This window comes from Zootoca vivipara, chromosome 5, assembly GCF_963506605.1.
Source record: "Zootoca vivipara chromosome 5, rZooViv1.1, whole genome shotgun sequence".
In the NCBI taxonomy this organism is placed as follows: domain Eukaryota; kingdom Metazoa; phylum Chordata; class Lepidosauria; order Squamata; family Lacertidae; genus Zootoca; species Zootoca vivipara.
In genome coordinates this window covers 81,006,177-81,027,788 of record NC_083280.1, presented here as the reverse complement: position 1 = coordinate 81,027,788, position 21,612 = coordinate 81,006,177, and the positions used below count along the sequence as shown (strand labels likewise).

Sequence of the window (21,612 nt, the reverse complement as noted above, 5' to 3'; positions counted from 1 at the left end):
AGCGGTCTGTTTTGACCTTAATGTGGGAAACAAGAATAGAGTTATGTCAAGAGGAGACACGACGACAGGAGTTACAGCAGAAATTTCAGGAGGTGATGGCGGAATATGATTTTCTAGGAGATGAAGCTTTTGACACTGAAAAAGAGCAATGTGAGAATGACAATGATGGGGAAGGAAAAGATGAAGATGAGGACTGTGATGATTCAACACAAAATGAAACACACCATGAAAAAAATGACGACTCTACTCTACAAAAAGTTGGATGGAGTGCCCTGCCTTTGAGGGGGGCACGATTGGTATTATTGGAACTCCAGAACGCCCACAGGGAAGAAGGAAAAAATATGCAGAGAAGAGAAGAAATTCAGGGGTCCTGTATGGTGACCTGGATGGCAAGAGACTGTAAACAGGGGGTGGGGTGAAGGGAAAGTGATGTTGTGATTATAAGGATGGATTAACAGGTTTATAACTGGTCTGCTGATTTTGGAATTTGCTGGATTGGGGGGGGTGGAGCCGGTAATCGGGGATGTAAGGTTAAATTGAGAATAGTTATAGTTTTAAAAGTGAATGGATTTTGGAAAATGTGAAAATATGGAGGCTTATAGAGGGAGAAAAAAAAAAATTAGGCACGGGAAGAGAAAATGGGAGTTTGAATTTTCAGTGATTTGAATATTAGATGAAAATGTTAACAATTGATTTATAAGTTGTATAAGATACAAAGGTGTATTTTTATAAAGTAAGAAACTGTTGCAGATGATAAAAAAGGGATGAAAACCGGGGAAGGGGGGGAGGGGAAGCCCATAAAATATGGTTTTTCAACTATGAATGCAAGAAAAATTTTTCTGTTTTGTATTGTTTTTTTCTTTTTCTTTTTTTTCTTCGCCCTTTCTTTTTTCCCTTTTTTTCTTATTTCTATTTTTCTCTTTTTTTGGTATAACAATAGATGGTTGGATGGATGTCCTCCTGCGTACTGCCCTGGTTTGCTGGAGCTCCCTGGTGGCAGGGGGGGGCTTTGGGGTCAGGGGAGGGGGAGGAGGACAGAAATCCAAGCATAAAATGGACCATTTCTGACTGTTCACAAACATGGGATACTTCTGTGGCAGGGGAGGACCCATGTGGGTGGGTAGGAAGGAGGTGGAAAAGGGGTTTAAGTATGTACCGTTTTTTTTGTTTTTTTGTATTTTGTAAAATTAATAAAAAGTATGTTAAAAAAATAAAAAAATAAAAGAGCCAGCAGATGCATCACTGAAATGTCATTGGTTTAAAAATATTTTGAATTGTATATACGTATATGTTTTAAGGCTACAATTTGTCCTTTGGGAATACAAGTTCAGTAAGGTGTGTTACAGTGGGCCTTCATCAAATTGTATTTCCCAGATATTATCTGGGATATCAACTGTTGAGGCCTACACCTCACAAAAGATACTGTAAAGCTGGAAAAGGTGCAGAAGGGGGCAAACAAAATAATCAAGGTGCTGGAATCATAGAATAGAATCATAGAGTTGGAAGAGACCACAAGGGCCATCCAGTCCAACCCCCTGCCAAGCAGGAAACACCATCAAAGCATTCTTGACATATGGCTGTCAAGCCTCTGCTTAAAAACCTCCAAAGAAGGAGACTCCACCACACTCCTTGGTAGCAAATTCCACTGCCGAACAGCTCTTACTGTCAGGAAGTTCTTCCTAATGTTTAGGTGGAATCTTCTTTCTTGAAGCTTGAATCCATTGCTGTGTGTCTGCTTCTCTGGAGCAGCAGAAAAAAATCTTTCTCCCTCCTCCATATGACATCCTTTCATATATTTGAACATGGCTTTCATATCACCCCTTAACCTTCTCTTCTCCAGGCTAAACATACCCAGCTCCCTAAGCCCTTCCTCATAAGGCATCGTTTCCAGGCCTTTGACCATTTTGGTTGCCCTCTTCTGGACACGTTCCAGCTTGTCAGTATCCTTCTTGAACTGTGGTGCCCAGAACTGGACACAGTACTCCAGGTGAGGTCTGACCAGAGCAGAATACAGTGGTACTATTACTTCCCCAGATCTAGATGCTATACTCCTATTGATGCAGCCCAGAATTGCATTGGCTTTTTTAGCTGCTGCATCACACTGCTGACTCATGTCAAGTCTGTGGTCTACCAAGACTCCTAGGTCCTTTTCACATGTACTGCTCTCAAGCCAGGTGTCACCCATCCTGTATTTGTGCCTTTCATTTTTTTTGCCCAAGTGAGTACCTTACATTTCTCCTTGTTAAAATTCATCTTGTTTGCTTTGGCCCAGTTGTCTAATCTGTTAAGGTCAGCAACTCTCATTTATGGAAATGTTTCAAGATTTAGTCCTTTTTAGTTTAGGAAAAAGGCTATCCATCCATGGCCTCTAGCCATCATGGCTATGTTCAACCTCCACCATTAAAGGCAGTGTATGCCTTTGAATAACAGTTGCTTCCCATTTATTCTTTCTGAGTTGTTCTTATGCATTTTTTGTTTAGTTGGAGAGCATTATATGGAGAACAAGGCCAGTACTTGCTAACTGTCAAGCCCATCAAGAATACAACTGAAGTCTCTTGTACGTTAAGTGTGGAGAAAGATCCTGAGAATGGTTACATCCGTAAGTATCCAAAACATTGTTAAATTACTGTACACAGGGAAGGGACTGACGTGTTACAAATACGTACCGATAAGAGTTTAAATTGATGTGTATTTCAGTGAAAAGTTCATCTGGGCCTATTGAGCTTCCAAGAGTTTGTTTTATTCATGTGCTGTAATAATTCATGTCCTGTGTTTCATTATGAGTCTAAGGCAGCTAACAATTTCAAATGAATTATCAAAGGGTAGATGTCTGTTCCACGATCTTGGCATGCTGACCTTGGGTTGCATTGGAATTTATAGAACGTTTTGTTGGTGCTTAACTGCAGATTGTGAACCAAGCCCTCTGCATTGCAGGTTGACCAGCTGTAGCTGAGATCACTTTTCGGGACATCAAACACAATAACCTAACAGCACAGGGCATGAGTCCACACCTCTCTTGTGCTTTGCTGATTGTCAGCCAAGTATGGCTCACAAGTGAGGTGCCATTGCCTTTGCTACGGTTGGCCCTTGTTAGCATCTCTTGGGTGCTGTCCGTCAAACTAGATTTACTGAAGAGGAACATAATGTCAGTGTTGGATGTTGCCTTGACTTTGCCACCCCTTGTTCGTTCTTCATCTGGCACTCTCTCTCATCATCAGAGAGTTCTTGTAATGCAAGGCAAGCTACACTAAAGCACTACAAGGCAATCCGTTTCCAGCGTCTTGTCACTGAAAGATGCAGTTGTCATTTTCCTGCTGCAGCAAAATCTTTCTTTCCAAACCCGTAATTTTGGAAGTGATTGCAGAAAGTTACCAATGTTCCTATCATTCACAGGATTAGAAACAGAAGAACTAAAACCAGGTGATTCTCTCTTCCCCCTCCAAAAAATTGAGGAAGTAAGATAATGTATCTTTCCTAAGAGATTTGGGAGTAACAAACCAGTCTTGAGAATGCTTCAGTTATGTGTCCAGGTAGTGACTCATCACTGCTTGAAAAACCTCTCTAAATTCTGTTAAGCCAAAATACAGTATGGTGACTTGTGATTGGAAGCAGCATACGGGAAAATTTGCAAAACCATTTACATACTAATGCAAAGCTCAGCTTAGTTGATTTGATTGCATAAAAAGAGAACTTAAGTCCTTAAGGGCAAGGTTATACATGGAGAAAACTTTCATGGAGCCATTCTGATGCGCCTAAAGTCAAGAGTTATTGGTAGCGGAATAACTACAGGGATGGTGGATTGAATGCATCCTTGTTGACAGGAGGAGCAACTAATAATGATGCTGTTTCTTAAAATATGTAATCCCTTATGCTTTTAATTAGGGTCACAACATAGACTGCAATCCTAACCCCACTTACCTGGAAATAAGTCCCAGTGAATTCAGTAGAATTTCCTTCTTTTTAAATAATATATTTTATTGATTTTCAAAAAAACATGGAAAAGTACAAACAGGAAAAAATAAAAGGAACATGCAGAGAATACCGGTAATACCCCCAAAGTAGTCCCCCCATGCCCCGCTTTCCTGGAACAACATAGATTATAAAAAGATAAGGAGTTGCCAAAATGTTTTCACTCCAGAATACTGTTCACAAAATAAAATTGGCCAGATACAGTATTAGAATTTACTGCTGAGTAGACATGGTTTAGGATTGCAGCCTAAATCCTTAGTGTATTTATTCAAGTATAATGTGGCATCAAATCTAATGTGCACCTCAGTTTTCAGAACCTTCAAACCAGAAAAAGAATTTGCTGGCAAATGTAAATGTGCCTTCGAATTTAATGTGCACCTTAATTTTTGCAATGTGCTTTGGCCAAAAAAGGTGAGCATTAAATTTGAGTAAATGCTGTATATGATGATTTTAAAATGGGGCTGTACTACTATATTGTACAACTGTATTGCATGTTACAAGAAATCCAACAACAATATCCAGTCCTTTCACAGATCTACAATTCATGGGATATCTTAGTGGGCAGGGGGACAGATAATCCATGGCAGATTAAACTGGCTTTAAACTTGTATGCAATGGAAATATGGGTGTGTTAAAAACTTCCCACACATGATACTAAATTGCCAATTTGCACCTGTGAAAACTGAGAACAGGAACTAAGTAAAGGCCAATTGAGGGGCAATATATCTGTATTGCTATGGCCATTTTAAATAGAAGGAGGAGGTTTCTAATTAAAGGCCCAATACCCCTGGGCTGGCTGGCAATAGTGATTTAAGTGAGGGGAAATTACTACACTTGAGGTCTGAAAAAAGGAGAATGGCATAGGGTTATGGTCAGTGCTTTTTTTCTAGAACAATAGGTTCTGGTACTCACATGAAGTTGTTACATTAAGTGCCACACTTATTAACAACAACAAAAAAGAGGTACCAGTAGTATGTGCCTTGAGTACCCCCTGAAAAAAGCACAGGTTACAATTGCTTAGCAATGACAATGTCTGAATTTACTGTAAAAGTGTCCTGCTTTTTTCGCTTTTCTCTTCATTTTCCTGAACTGTCAGTCAGCATTATTTGCCCACTGATCATGTTAAATTCTCATTCCGCTGCTGTTGTTGTTTTGTTCTTCCCTTAGGATTCCCCCTCCCCATTGTTTTGCTATATAAGGTCCAGTACCCTTTGAGAATTTAGTTCACTGTTAACTGAATTTTATATTTTTTTATATCATGTGTCAGGAACCTTTGGTCCTCCAGATGTTGCCATCAGCCCCAGCAATCATGGGAGTTTTTGTTTAGCAACATCTGAAGGGCCAAAGGTTCCCCACACATGATTTATATTATTTAGACCTGTGTTTTCCAAACTTGGGTCTCCAGCTGTTTTTGGACTGACTACAACTCTCACCATCCCTAGCTACCTGGACCAGTGGTCAGGGATGATGGGAATTGTAGTCCAAAAAGAGCCGGAGACCCACGTTTTGGAGTCCTTGATTTAGACAGTCACAAGGACACCCCCCCCCACTTATTTTAATTCAGTAAGTAAATATAGAGTTTTGTGCCTATTCATCTATTAACTCCCCTGGACATATTACAAAAAAATTAAACAGCAATGTGTTGTTTTGAACATTTGGGTACTGATAAGGTAACTTCCTGAAAAATGTATGGGTACAATAACTTCCTTTCTTCCTTTATAAAGAACATTCCCATTGATAGCGATTTTAAAAACGAACTTCCAAATTAGTCCTCAATTTCCTTCAAGTTTACTTCTTGCTACCTATGCCTCCCAGTAGAGGGAGCCACACACCTCCAAAAACAACATGCAGCTCTGGGAAAAGTCTGTCTTCAGCTGTTGTCCTTTGGGTGCTCCTCACTGTTAAAAGCAGAACTGGGGGAGTTAAAATGGCACTCTTCCTAGCACGCTGATACAATTTGGGTGAAGAATAGGAGAGAGAATGAATTATGGTGTAAAAGAGTAATAATTTATATAATGCTTCGGAATGTTTAAAAGCAGGGGTTTCAGGCTTGTCAGATTTGCTATAACCTAAAGATCTACCAACTTCAGGTGCAAAAGACTTACAGGCAGAATAAATGAAGTACCCTTGAGCATATTCTGAGTCTAGGATTCCACCCCCCTGCTTGGACCAGTACTGAACATACCATATTTCCCCCTGTATAACACACACCTGAGTATTTTGGGGGACTCAGATTTAAAAAAATGGGATGAGATGGCCCAGAGTTGTTAAGCTTTTTTTGGGGGAGGATTTCCAAAAGTTGTTCAACTTTTTTTGGGGGGGGGGCAGAAATTCACTAATCAGAATGACAGACGCTGACAACCGCTCACGTCGCAGAAGCCAACAAGTGCCTGTCCACTCACCAACAGCAGGCAGCATTCGCGCAGCTACAACCAATCACCAGTCCCTCCCAGACACTATCCGTGTATAAGACACCCCCTGTTCTTTTTACATTATTTTATAGTAAAAAAAACCCCCTCATCTTATACATGGAAAAGTGTGGTCGTTTATTAGTCCTTTAACACACAAGTCCATTGCTGGTTGGCTTTCTTGATTTTAACAGCCTTGTTTAGGTCAAAAGAAAGCTGTTTTGAATTGTTTAAACTACTGGGATTCAGAAACCCTTGCTGATTTCCTGCAAATCACGAGAGATCTTTCAGTGGATTCCAATCAACCTGGAACTAGCCCCACCCATTATATTTTTATTCCATCTTTCCTCCTCGGAGTTCAAGGTGATTCTATTAAATAGTCCTCACTTGCTGGACTCATAAAATAGGTATCTTTCAAAGGAGGAAAGCTGGTTTATATTTGATATAGAATTTTTGCATTGTGATTGGTTCAAGGCAACGGCAGATGTATTGTCTCCTTTGTGGAGATGTAAACTTATCACAGAGACATGAAAAACATTTCCATTCTGGCAGCTGTAACAGGCAGGAGGTCTCGGGCCATTTTCTTTGTGAACAAGATTATGTGTCATAAAGCTGTCAGGAGCCGGTTCTAATTTGACAGTTTGTTGGCTCTGGAGGCTGCAAGACAATGCACATTGGAGATGGGGATATCTTACAGATGCCACAATATCTTTGCGGATGGCACTGATAAAAGGCGGGTGAATTTTATGGGCAAGTGAAATTGCCCTTGCAAAGAAATAAAGCTGATTTCTGTGCTTTGACGATAGTATGTCACCCAACACATTGTGGGGCTACAAAGCTGCCTCAGGGTTCAGAGAAGTCTTAATTTCATGTTGGAATCAAGCTATAGATTGTCAGTTCATCAATTCTTTCTGAAAACATGCAGTCCAGAATTTCAGATGAAAACATGGTTTGGCTGTTGTGTAACACCCAGGTTCTCTCACCAAGAAATGTGGCTTGAACCGTCTTCTCTGCCTGTTCTGCAATGGTCAGTCCTGAGCTGGTTTCTGAGAGCCAAACTAGCCATGACAAGGGAGATTTGTCACTCAAAAGCAGCTACACCTCCAGTTTCTAGTTTTTATTGAGGTTACAGCACTGGTTGATGGATTCTAATTCCTCCCCCCACCCCCTGCCCAATATTTTTCTAACTGTAAATCTCCTTCTATCAGAACTGGTATTAACTACCGGGGCAAAAAGATGCGAGGAGAGGACAAAGAAAGGATTCCATATTGTAGCAGTCTTTTTACCTCCATGATAAAAAGCAACTTCAGGGAGGAATTGTGGAAATGGTGGAAGTGAAAGGTTTATGAAATATACTCAGAGTCGAGAGTGAATTTCATGCTCTTTAATCAGCTTGTAGTAGCAATAGAGGAAGAAGAGAAGAATGGCTCTTTCCCCAAAAACGTCTGCTTATATACATTATTTACACAATGGGCCTTGAATGATTGGCTACTTCAGGGCTGCACCTGTGAGCCAATCAGGTTGCGGATTGACTTCTGCCAGCAGCCTGATTGGCTGCTCCTGCAGGCCAATCAGGTTGCTGATTCACTTCCACCTGGAGCTGGATTGGGTGACTCCTGCGGACCAATCAGACTGCTGCATTCTGGATCCTATTGTTCTAGGATTCTGCTCAGTATATAACAGTGCCATAGCCTCAATCCAAATCTCTCTCTCTTTGTGTGTAGATACAGTACTTCTGGTGGAAGAAGTCATAAGATCTGCCCAAGATATCTTATGTTGTGTGTTGTTCAGCCCTGTGGGCTTAATATACTGTCCATAGCGCCAGAGAAATTTTAATTTCACAATTTGATGCAATTTGATTTATTTCTGACTCTGTCCCATGGGCTCAAAGTAGATTATAGCAGTTTTCTTTCCTAAATGTAAATTGTTCTGTGTGAAAGGGCCTTACAATCTAAGTAAATCAAGTTGTTGGGGGATAAAAGAGGCCATTTTTTTTAAAAAAAAGAACATTGTAAGCTTAAAATCACATGCTGTAATTTGGCAGCATTTCATATACTGATACGCAGTTATGAGAAAATAGAATAGAAAAAGAAAATAGTACACATTTCTTGTTAATGTGCATGTCTTTTGTCAAGATGCATATCCCCTTCAGATTTTAAATTACAGACTCTGGGACTGAAATCTGAAGAATGTCAAGTGTAAAAACTCTTACTAGTGTTTTTTTTTGGTTTTAATTAGAAAACCAGCTTCTGTCCTAAAGACAATAGAAAGACAAAATTTTGTGTAGAATACTTTACTTTAATTTACTTTAGTTGACTGATTGGCGAGCCAACATTTTAATCAGTAGGGTTAAAAGTTAGCAGCATGCTCGTTTTGAAGTTATTTTGGTTCTGCTCTGTTACTGTAATAGGGAGTGATAAAAGTATTAAAGAGGGTGGTCTAATAGTGAGTGGCAGCTTTTGTTTATTACATTGTGTTGGGCATTTTGCCAATGCAAGAACCAATTTAATGAATCCATTTATTGGTTAAAATCCATTAAATTGGTGATCAATGACATATTTGACATTCTATTTAAGATTTATTTAGACGATTATTCATAGTATCATGCTTCACTCTGTTCTGGCTGAGTTGCCTTCTTCCTTTATTTGTAATCTCAGATGAGTACAGAATAAGAGGGCTAGTCAGAGCAGCCTTTTCCTGCAGAGGGCAGGCTGACCATATGAGTCTCCAGGCAGTTGCTAACCTAGAAAAGGCAACATGTACATGCGAACTCTCTTAATTTGGCTCAGAACCACTTGGGTTAGGCTTCAGGTCCCATGTAAAATAGAGCTGGGGAGCCTGTGGCCCTCCAGAGGTGGAAGGACTACACCTCCCATCATCCCTGACCATTAGCTGGGCTGATGGGAGATGGAATTCAAAAACATCTGGAGTGCCACAGGTTGCCCACCCCTGATGTGTACAGTATAAACAGAGAACAGCTGAGAAGTGGGCCCTTGGCTGGTCTTGCAGTCCTGGCAGGTGCCCAGCCTGCCACCCCCTGGAACTGGTCCTGATGTTAGGAGCCAACATGTCCAGGTTTTATCTGAAGGTGGAGCTGCTTGCCTGCTTGGGGGGTTCTCCCAATAGTAAAACCACATAACTCTTAGGCTGAGGGAAATTAGTGCAGGGACAAGGTGTCTTGTCCCTGCACTAAGGGTAGCTGCCAGGGTAGCTGCCAGTGGTTGGCATCAGCCTACTCATGTTTTGCCTCCTAAATGATTACATACGCTCCAACATTTCTCTGATGACGACGACGACAACAACAATTATAATGTAATTATTTATTCCATGTCCATCTTACTGTGTTGCCCCTGCCACTCAAGGCAGCTGCCAACATATATAAAAACATAATGAAACATTAAACATTGAAAGACTTCCCTATACAGGACTGCCTTCAGATGCCTTGTAAAGGTTGTATAATTACTTATCTCCTTGTCTTGGGGGGTCCCATAACTCCTTACCCCTCAACATTTCTCCAATGAAAATAGGGACATCCTAAGGAGAAGCAGGACGTTCTGGGATCAAATCAGAAACTGGGACGGCTAATGTAAATCTGGGACTGTCCCGGGAAAATAGGGACATTTGGAGGGTTTGCAATAAACTTAAGGTTTATTTTTTTCAATGAATCTGGGACACTTTTCAGCAGGGGTCCCCAGACTTACCGCGCAGTGGGCCGGTGCCCGCCGCGCCGACCGTGCGGCGGGCCGAAGGGCAGGGGAGTGCGCGCGCAGCGGGCCGGAGGGCGGGGGAGTGCGCGCCCGTGCGCATGCGCACACGCACACGGGCGGGGGAAAAATCGCCGAAAATCGCTTGTGCGCATGCGTATGGGCCTCCCCCGACCCGGAAGTGCATCGGAAATGACCTCTTCTGGGTCGGGAGAGGCCCATACGCATGCGCACAAGCGATTTTCGGCGATTTTTTGCCGATTTTTCTGATCGCCGCCGCGCCGCGCGCCGTAAGAGCGGGCGGCGGCAGCGGGCGGCGGGGGTCGTCGCGGGCCGGATTGGGAAGCCGATTGGGCCGCATCCGGCCCGGGGGCCGTAGTTTGGGGACCCTGCTTTTCAGCTTCAAAGAATTTTGTACAGGGACTGATGTGTAAATCCGGGGACTGTCCCCGGGAAATGGGGACTTCTGGTAACCTTCGATTAATTCCAATGTTATTTGTGCAACGATCAGGCCAATCTGTTCCTCAAGTCAGGAGACTGCCAGGATTATAGCCACTGCTCTCTTTCCCTGCAACAATACAGACAGACACTGTGCTCTGAGCTGCACAGAAGTATTAAAGGCACCTAGCTAAGAAAGCAGGATACACATTTTCTCTCCATATAAATCCTTTTAAACTATGAATTCTGATGCCATAGTAGAGACCTCTTTGACCCAGTGCCCTGCTTATCACACCTACTGGTTAGCCAAACCCTCCTCCCTTTATAAGAACACTTTAACCCTTATCCATGTAGGTTAACTTAGGCGTCTGCAAGGCGGGGGGAATGTCCATTTATTTAATTATACTTGGCCCATGTGAGGCAACTGGGGTAAGGTGAGTTCATGGCCTTGCTTTGCAGAGGAGTTCATTTTGTTCTCACAACAAGTTTATACTATTAAGCTGGCACATCCGGTCAATATCTAATTTAGCGCAGCAGGCAAAGCTCGCTGACAAGCCTGATGACAAATGTAGTCCTTGCAGGCAAGTAGCAAAAAGAGACAAAAGGCAACAGGGCTGCCAAAGGATTAACTGCTTAAAACCCCATTTGTTTTTTCTTGAATATTTGTTCAGCTGGTTGACTTGAAAGATAAGCCAACTTTAAGGTCATACTTCAATAAAAAATGTCTAGTAACCACCTGTTACCAACAGTGTGGCATAGGTAATGCCATCTCGGACAGAGTAAAATTCAGAGAAGGGAGCATTTGAAACTAAGCAAAAGTCCATACCAGCCATTGATTTCACTGCTTAACTGACTCTCCATAAGAATCAAACAACAACAAGCTGGGAATTCCCCACCCAAATTTAACGTTGAAGGGACCAGTTGTAGCATTTTGAGCAATTGCAGGAGGTCTTTCATCTGCAAAGCCAGGCTTACACTGCACACCAGCAAATCAAAAGCCAGCTTAGGCACATAACAGTTCCAGTATATTTGTCTTGCTCTCTTCTCTTTCTTTGCCTTACAAAAATATGATAAATATTTTTTAAAAAACAGTTGTAGAACTGCTCCAGGACATACGTGTGTGTGTGTGTGTGTGTGTGTGTGTGTGTTTTGGGCAGACAGAAAAACCTTCTTCTGTACTTGTGAGGGGAGTGAATGAGAAGTGCTGAACAATATGTTTCTAGAATTCAAACTAGGTTCTGGAACCAAGTTGTGGCTCAAGTTAAGCCTTGTACTACACCCTATCCCCATGTGTATCCATATGTGTTTGTCTTTGGGATATTCTCTTTTCACTACCATGCCAACCCTGGGCACCCTCAATGTATTTTTTATTTGCTACATAGCTCATGCCCCTTTTCAGTAGATGTCATTGCTTTATGTCTGCTATTTAAAAGGACCAATAATGCAGGTGCTGATACATGAATGTGCTATGTCATTCATGCTATTGCAGGGGGGGTTGACTAGATGACCCTTGGGTGCCTCCCAGCTCTACAATTCTGTGATTTTGTGCTGGATTAGAGCAGGTGCTTCTGGAAACTTGCAGGAAGGGCCTATGGGTGATGCTTTTCCCCTGTGGTTTTTATCCCTACAACCTGTTGTTTAGAAATACAGTGCATCTCTCTATGGAAATCCGATTCTTAGCTTTCATGATTAATGAATAAATGCATGCTTAATCCCCCAGCAAAAATAGATGAATAGCCTCTCTTGCTGAGTCCAAAAGTGGCTTTCTTTTTTCATTGGCAGCCTAGCTAGATGAGTGCCAGATCATAAGCAGGACATGAAGGTCATAAGCAGGACATGTAGTAGTTGGACCCAGAGAACAGAGGCAACTGTTTAGGAAGGTCTCCAGCTTTGACAGTGCACTTGGGGGGGGGCTCTCTCCTCTCTTAGTGGGCTTATCAAATGGTGATGGTGGGTGTTATGTACTGATCAGTGGGCATAAATGCTCTGAGCAATGGTAGGCAGCCTGGTCTAGCCACCATCTAATTTCCCCACAGTGCTCCAGAATGAACTGCATTGCACCAAGTTGGAAACAATAATTTGTAACAGCAGACTTTAGGATAAGGTTAAGCAGGATAGGCTGCCTTCTTTCTGCACCAGACAATGACCATTTGAATCTTTTACAATAAGTGTGTAATGTAACATATTTTTCAGCTTAGGAACTCAAAAGGGCTTTACGCTTTGGAATGAGGGAGAAGGTTAGGGATGACCTTCATTACAGACCTTCTAAGTGTCCCTATTTTCCAGGGACAGTCCCAGATTTACAGAAGTGTTATGTACTGAGCTGAATCATAGAACAAGAGGATCCAGAATCAGCAGTCTGATTGGTCCGCAGGAGCCACCCAATCCAACTCCAGGTGGAAGTGAATCCGCAACCTGATTGGCCTGCAGGAGCAGCCAATCAGGCTGCTGGCAGAAGTGAATCCGCAACCTGATTGGCCTGCAGGAGCAGCCAATCAGGCTACTGGCAGAAGTCAATCCACAAACTGATTGGCCCACAGGTGTAGCCCTGAAGTAGCCAATCACGCAAAGCCCATTGTGTAAATAATGTATATAAGCAGATGGTTTTGGGAAAAGGGCATCCTTCTTCTCCTCTTCTCCTTGATGACTACGAGCTGAATAAAGAGCATGAAACTCACTCTCGACTCCGAGTATATTTCAAGAAGCCATCCCAGTTTCTGATTTGATCCCGGAATGTCCCGCTTTTTCTTAGGACGTCCCTGTTTTCATCGGAGAAATGTTGGAGGGTATGGAGTTATCCAACCCTTGAGTCATCTGAAGGCAGTCCTGTATAGGGAAGTTTTAAAATGTTTAACCTTTTATTAAGTTTTTATATATGTTGGAAGCTGCCCAGAATGGCTGGGGCAACCCAGTCAGTTGGGCAGGGTATAAATAATTAAATTATAATTATGGAACAGGACCTTCCTATTTTAATTGGAGAAATGTTGGAGGGCATGTCATTATGTTATAGTTATGTGGTTTTGAGGCTGAGTGTAGGGTTAGACCAGGCATCCCCAAACTGCAGCCCTCCAGATGTTTTGACCTACAATTCCCATGATCCCTAGCTAACAGGACCAGTGGTCAGGGAGAATGGGAACTGTAGTCCAAAACATCTGGAGGGCCGAAGTTTGGGGCTGCCTGGGTTAGAGCAATCAAAGTGTTTTGGAGGGAAATTGTTCTGAAAATGTAACATGTACTTTTTAAGCATATTATTTTCTTCACAGAATTCTGGGTGCTGTATTTTACCTCTCACAGAGATACAACTCCCAGCAACCCTTAAGAAACTCCAGTACATATCCAGAATTCCTTGGGGTGTGTGTGTATGTGTGGAAATGTGTTTCCCATATGCTTTAAAGGTATTGTGTGTGCAGCCTGTGTCTACAATTTTCGGATGGGCTTGCTTTTGATGAAATTTGAAAACACTTCATTTTAACAGAATCATTTAAAGCAAACAAAAAATGGCCATCGTCAGTGCTACTACTGGCACAACGGCAAAAAAAAAAAGCTTGATTGCTATCTGCTAGTGGGAAAATCTGAAGCTCAAACCATACAGGAAGAAGTTGCAGGCAAGTAGCACACAGCTTAAATGTTTGCTTATTTTCCAGCACCTCCAAGCTCCAAAGTGGGGAAATCAAGGCTTGGAATAAACCTGTTCATAAGCTAGTTGCACCATAGTAACTGGCTTTGAAATATTCCTCATCAAAAATGGCCCATTGTTTGGTTATTCAAGTGTCAAGAACATTCAAATGGAAACATAAAGCTGTTAATGACTCATTTTTGAAGAGCTGAGTGTGTGTGGGTTGTATCTTGTATGTAAAGAGTGGATGACTCAGGGCTGCTAATCAATGATATTTTGCTATAAGCAGAATTGTAATTGACCAGCCACACTTGGGCCAGGTAGGGCACAGCAATTTTTAACCATGTGCCTCTTGCTATGTTCTCTCCACACAATGCATGTGACGTAACCATGTGGGCAGTGTTTGTCTTCACCCTTTCCCTGCTTCTGTGTTTCCACACAGAGCGACATGTTGAAAAAAATGGAGTGAGGGCAGCTCAAACCCCGATGGCTCAGTAGTTAAGGGGTTAGAATGGGATGTCCCAGTCACTTCAGGCCTTCTTCAGCACAAAGCTAGAGGGAGCAACCATGTAGAAGTGCTCTCCTCCTTTCCCTGAGAGTTTTGCTGGGGAGTTCAAGGTGGGGTACATAATTCTCCTCCTCTCAGTGTTATCCTCACAACAACCCTGTGAGGTAGGCTAGACTGAGAGACTCATAGCTGCCAAGTTATCCCTTTTTTAAAGGGATTTTCCCTTATGCTGAATAGGCTTCCTCGCGAGAAAAGGGAAAACTTGGCAGCTATGGAGAGACTGTGAGTGGCCCAAGGTGAGTTTCATGGATAAGGCCCTACACACACACTCTCCCTCCCTCCCTCCCTCCCTCCCCCCCCTCTCTCCTTGGTGGCACTTCTCCTTCCTTATTCTCCCATTCTGGCAACAGGACTTAGGTGGGAAATCCTGACAGAGAACTTACTTCCATCTCCAGCTATGGTGCTTCCTGACAGCCTCTTTGACCTGCTTGATTTGCCTGTCCCACTTGGTTGATGACAGGAATGGTAAAGGGACCCCTGACCTTTAGGTCCAGTCGTAAACGACTCAGGGGTTGTGGTGCTCATCTTGCTTTATTGGCCAAAGGAGCTGGCATACAGCTTCCAGGTCATGTGGCCAGCATGACTAAGCCGCTTCTGGCGAACTAGAGCAGCACATGGAAACGCCGTTTACCTTCCCGCCGGAGCGGTACCTATTTAGCTACTTGCACTTTGAAATGCTTTCAAACTGTTAGATTGGCAGGAGCTGGGAATGAGCAACGGGAGCTCACCCTGTTGCAGGGATTCGAACCTCTGACCTTCCTATCGGCAAGCCCTAGGCTCAGTGGTTTAGATCACAACTTCACAAGTTGAGGTTATCTCTTTATTAGCAAAAACAGGATCTGCACAGGAGTGTCAGGCCTGATGAGCACAGCAACTCATCTCCGACAGGTCTGGCCCCCATGAAGCAGTTGCTGAGACTGAAGGACCCTGCCTCCCCACAGCTGCCTACGTCCCCTCCTCTCCAGAGTTTTCTCCAAGCAATCTGAGACTGTGCCTGCATAAAGCTAACTTCTCTTCCACCCTCTTCATGCCTCTCCTGGTTCTGGGAGACCTGTGAGGAGGGGAGCTTGTTGCAGCAGAAGGGGGAGACACCCATGCCTCTTCACCAGCCAGACCTCTCTGCCTCTTGGCCTCCCTCCTCTCCTGATTCTGATTCCGGACTTCTCTCTGCTACAGACACTGCCTGCTAACTAAGCCCTGTTGCCTCTTCAGCTTCCGACACCTCCCCACCCCCAGTCCTTTCCCTCTGCTCCTTCTGACCACTCATTGTCATCCCACGCCACACCCCAGGCTCTGAATTTTCTTCCCTTGGTGATTCCCCCCACCATTCCTTTTTAAATTTCAGATGGTTGTGGGAGACTCATTCTCCCCACCTCCTTTCCAGGATGGTAAATGGGAACTGGGAGGGGTGTGGTAGGGACGTCAAAGAGAACATTGGCCAAGGTCCCCTAAAACCTGGTTCCAACTCCACCATGTCTTGAGGATGCTATGTGTGTCCCTGCTCTGTCCTCCTTGGTGGTGTTGTGGTCGCTTAAACGCCTCAACTATGCCAGTCAAGGAAGTTGATAATGGCCATGGGAGCCCACTAGCTACCCACCTTAGGCTCTGTACCTAGGGACAGGCATGTGGGGGCAGGGCTATTAGTGTAAGATCTCCAGCTTGGGGTCTCTCTCTCTCTGTGTATGTGTATGTGTAGAGCAATAAACCTTGGTGACTAATGGTTTTGACAACACTTCACCCTCTCCCTGGCCAAGATGTCAAGACTTCTCAAAACTGCTCCTGGGAGCTTCCTATTTTTTATTTTTTAATTAATAATTAGTTCCACTATTAGGGACATGGGTGGCGCTGTGGTGTAAACCACTGAGCCTTGGGCTTGCCAATCGGAAGGTTGGCGGTTTGAATCCCCGCGACGGGGTGAGCTCCCATTGCTTGGTCCCAGCTCCTGCCAACCTAGCAGTTCGAAAGCACGTCAAAGTGCAAGTAGTTAAATAGGTACAGCACGTCAAAGGCAAGTAGTTAAATAGGTACAGTACGGTGTTTCTGTGTGCTGCTCTGGTTTCGCCAGAAGCAGCTTAGTCATGCTGGCCACATGACCCGGAAAATCTGTCTGTGGACAAATGTCGGCTCCCTCGGCCAGTAAAGCGAGATGAGCACAGCAACCCCAGAGTCATTCACAACTGGATTTAACGGTCAGGGGTTCTTTATCTTTACCTAGTTGCCCTATGGTGCAACTGCAAAAAATAAAATAAAAAATGTGTGGGAACAAAAGTCTCGCAGACATGCAGGCCTGCGCGCATACCACTCTGAGGTAAACTTCATGTTGTAGAAGAATGGAAGACAGGCAGCTTAAGGAGAGATCTGCTCAGAAACTCAGGATCTTGCCACCAAACATCTGAAGAGAGGACCCCCCCACCTTTTCTTTTCTTTGGGATGAGGTAGTAAGCAAAGCATGGAGACCTCTTTTACGCCTCAGGCTTCTCAGCTTAGCTAATGAATACTGCCTGATTGATGAGCTGTATCTCTATTTTCTTCTTATTCATTACAAGCATGAGGAATCAGGGAGAAGGAGGCTTAGTTCTCATCCACAGCCTTCCTCAGAACACAGATATCACCCAGACCCACCCACACAGAGATATGACCTTTTTGTGTGTGGAGGGGAATTGCCCACTGTGCAGACTGCCGTCTGGTGTAAGATGGGGAGGAAAGAGATAAACCTCTTCTCCCTGCACAGCGGTCTGATAAAAGAAAAGAAAAGAAGAAGTCATAGCAGATATGAGTGTTTGGCTTTTTGTTTGTTTGAGGGTTGCCTTGTTCAGGGTAGGGGGTGGGGCCTGGGGGAGGGTACTTCTGAGCATCCTGCATTTTTATTGTGTGAAATGGATATTTTGTGCTGCCTGCAATGCATTTTCTCAGATTTCAGAATGTGCACTCAGCCCCCAGAACTTTGGAGACCACTGCTTTAATGGGGGCACAGTTTGTTGGTGGGGGCCTGTTCTTCTAGTTCTCCTTGTGCCTCAATCAGATTGCTTCCCCCCAAAGAATCTTGGGCACTGTAGTTTACACCCCACAGAGCTACAATTCCCAGCACAATGTGGATGTGTCTTATGGACTATGCCAGTGGTTTTCAGCTAGTGTGCCGTAGCACCCTGGGGTGCCTTGAAGGATGGTCAGTGGTGCTCTGGCCTCCATCCCTTTCTCCTTCCTTCCCTACCTCTGATGCCCTCTTTTGTCTCTGCCTCCCAAAGGCTTGCACAGCTGTTTGTTGCAGCCACCACTGGTGAATGATGCCTCTGGAGCTGGCCAGGGGGTGCTGGTTGCCAGGAGCTGAGGCATCCTTAGAGTAAGCGAGCGAACGAGCGAGCTAGGAAGCCCATCCAGCCAGTCCCCCAGCCCTTGCTGTTGGGTATGGACAGATGAGTCCCAGGCCCCTGTGGGGCAGTGTGAGGAGGCACCTCTCTTTGGGGCAGTGGGGGCAGCTCAGAGACCAGGGGTGGCAGCAGCAGCTGCCCAGAGGACTCCCAAGGAGAGAGGAGAGGTTAGGAGGCTGAGGGAAGACTCCACAAGGGAGGGTGTTTGAAAAAGCATGAGAGGCTGCCAGCTCTGCAGACAAGGGGTGTGACATAACTGGACTCCTGAGCCCCACAGGGTGCTGCAGAAAAATGTAGTTGGTCAAGGGAGCCGTGGACTCAAAAAGGTTGAAAACCTCTGGACTATGCATTTATTCCAATGGGAAGTGCTAAGCAGCTCCAAGCAAATACATGCAATTAATAATGATAATAGTAATAATGACATAGCTGTATCTCCTCTAATTAAAGAGCTAATTGAAGTGTGAGGATTGAGGAGCTCTAGTTCCAACCTTCCAGGAAGTATTGAATTAATTGAAAGCCGGTGCTGGAGCTGTTTTAGATCAAGAGAAAGGACCGGAAATGCAGGACAGGCAATTAAGAAAGGAGGGGCAACCCCAAACTGTCACCCACCTTCCCTAGGGATGACAACTCTCACTGTTCCCCAATCACACATTTTCCTATTCACACCTGTAAAACTATTGTTCTACTGTACCTCTCTCTCCCCTCCTTAGTAGATTTTTCTGTGGCATGAAAGAAGACAGACGCAACTCTTTAGTGATTTTCAAACTTTGTGCCAAAGGAGAGGCAGAAGTCTATATTTTAAACCCAAGCCATAATGTTGGATGCATCCATCAGTATGCCTGCCACACTGGGGAGACCCTGTGCAGTATGGATTCCCACCCTCAATCACACTTTCCTGAGGATTTACTAAATTCCTTTTTTAAAAAAAATAATATTTATTGAATTTTCCAACGTTACAAATCAATATACCTTCACATCAACTTTATATCTTCAACAAAAAAAGAGAGAGAGGAAAAAAAGAGAAAAACATACAAAAAAGAAAAAAACCCAAAAAATATCAAAGAAAAAAGAAAAAAGAATTTTTTAAAAATTAAACATCTAATATATAGACCATTGTAATAGACTTTGACTTCCCCGTTCCGTCCTTCCCAAGTCTTATTATATCCCATTTTGGCAATTTTCCTAATTCTTTACATTAATCCAAATATCTCAAATAAATTATTATAATATCAAATTACATAAAATCCCATCAATTATACTCCCCACACTTTAATTCTATAATAATCCCCTTTAGCCTCCTGTTTTCCCTAAAAATCTCCTCAAATCTCTATTTCTAACAATTTCTAACAGAAAAGAACATTTATTATTTTAAATCAATACAGAAGATCACCCTCCTTCACCCGGGTGCCCTTCTCTGGACGACCCGACCAGCATCTTTAAACAGTCCGATTCAAAACCGTATTATCCGTCTCTTAGTTGTAATGTCCTCTGGCAATCAACCTACTCCGTCTCTCGCCCACTAAATTCTAAATTACTAAATTACTAAATTCTAAATTACTAAATTCCTGGGGTTTACTAATACAACAGATCAGGGGGTGTCAACTTGAATAAAATATGGGGAGCAGGTAAGGCCCTCCTCACATAATCAATCACATGACAGGGTGCACCCACACCATTTGAATGGCAATGCTCATCAACTTGGGGGGCACACCCCTCACATATTTTATTGGGAGCCCTGAATTGACCTCACCCCCTAGGAGTTGGCTCCTGTGCAACTGATGGTGATGAAGGAAATCCCAGAAGTATCGGCATAGACCAGCAGGCACAGAAGGTGTTGCTAAGCAGAGGCTGCCTCGGTTAATGTGATGGTCATGTGAAAATATCTAAGTTGTGTTTTGTTACAGGAACAAAAGTGCAGTCTGTGCTGAACATTTTGATTTGGAGTACACCTTGCTATTTCCGTGGCTTTCAAATGGCAACTGTGAACCAATGGTTTCGTGCTTGGCCTTAATGCTTTGCTCTGCTGGCAAATAATTTTTTTAAAAAAAGCTTTTTGAAAGCCTTTGGTCTCATTTGCCTCCTATATGAGCTAACTTTTAAAGAATGGGCACAAATGCATACATAAGGGTCTGGGGACTTCTGTTTCAATGTATCTGAAGAAGTGTGCATGCACACGAAAGCTCATACAGTACCTATGACAAACTTAGTTGGTCTCTAAGGTGCTACTGGAAGGATTTTGCATTTAAGGCTGTTTTGATGCTGTCCTAAAATACAATATTTACTATTCATGTCGTTATGGGAAATTTTACTTATTGAATATGTATGATGTGTAACTTTTTGGAATGTCTGCTGTAACGGTATGAGTTGCAGTTTTATGGGCTTTATCATCTTTTAAAAATACTTCTTTTATTAATTTGTGATAAAACATGTAAACATAACAGAGGCACCACAGGAGCAAGAGCTAATAAACATACAAGGCTGTCAAAAGGAATAAAAGGAGATTCCCATTCATGACTGGGTGAATCTAAGATAACATCTCTGGTTGGAGGCGTAGGTATCGTTTTTTTGTATACAAGAATATCCTTAAAAACCAACAACTTGTGTACATATTTAAGGGCGTATTTAATCTTCTTTTATCATGTAATCTCAGTAAGCAAACTCAAAGCAGACAAATCTCTGCACTTAAGCCCACAGATTCCGGTCATTTGTGGCAAGATTTACAGCAGGGTATTAAAGATTTCTTCATAAGCTGTGAAGATTCAGATCATCCAAGTTCACTGTGTTCTCTCCACTCCGTTATTAATCCCCTTTCCCCATTACGTGCGTGTCTGTTTACTTTTGCAGAGGCGCTTTATGTATTCTGAAGGACAGCTTCCTATATCCTACGTAAAACACACCACAGTCTTTCCTGTGACCTTTTCTAAAGGCATTTGTAAAGCAGGGTCCTTTCCCTTAAGAGCAGAGCAAATCTGCATGCTCTATGATGCGGTGAAAATAAATGACTTTGTTTAATAGAAAGTACCGCCTGGAGCTGTTAATTTAGCTTTTGGCAGAGTTGCGCAAAATGATCCTGTGCTGCAATATATATTCAATCTAGGGGGAGGGTGGGGGAATAGAGAATATTTCATATGGTGATGCCTATATTGGAAAAATAAGGGTGAATGCATGTGCTGTCATTAAACTGCTGCAGAAGGGTATTTGCCTGTGACATCACTGGTGGCAAGAGGCACAACTCCTCTCTTGCATGTTTCTTCCTACTGATGGGGCTTGTCAATCTGGAAAGGTAGCCCATTTAAAAGAAGGAAAATTCTGGTCCTAAACCTCTGCTGCCTTGCGGGATATCTTCAGGAGAAGAAAAGGCTAAGGAGTAAACCCTACACAAATCTGGAGTGGAGTGCCTAAGGTGGTTGGATGGCACCTTGTATGCCTCCTTCTGGCAACTCCTGCAGACAAGCTGGTGCTAAATGTATCGCTCTGCTTTCCTTTGGACCACATTAGCGAAGCCGGGAGGGGGGGGTCTTGTTGTCTGGGCAGCCCTGGA

General features: G+C 43.3%; 1 protein-coding gene across 5 annotated transcripts in view; it reads left to right on the top strand.

The window, feature by feature from the left end:
- The window catches only part of LOC118096362 (heparan-alpha-glucosaminide N-acetyltransferase-like), a 179,474-nt gene that overhangs the window by 6,833 nt on the left and 151,029 nt on the right, over positions 1-21,612 (top strand). For 4 of the 5 annotated variants that reach the window (XM_035138107.2, XM_035138109.2, XM_035138106.2 and 1 more), the window contains one exon: positions 2,481-2,599. In XM_035138107.2, coding sequence (XP_034993998.2) covers positions 2,481-2,599 — 119 coding nt within the window. Of the gene's footprint in view, positions 1-2,480; positions 2,600-21,612 lie in introns of those variants that run through there. The other variant, XM_060275002.1, reaches the window with a different exon arrangement.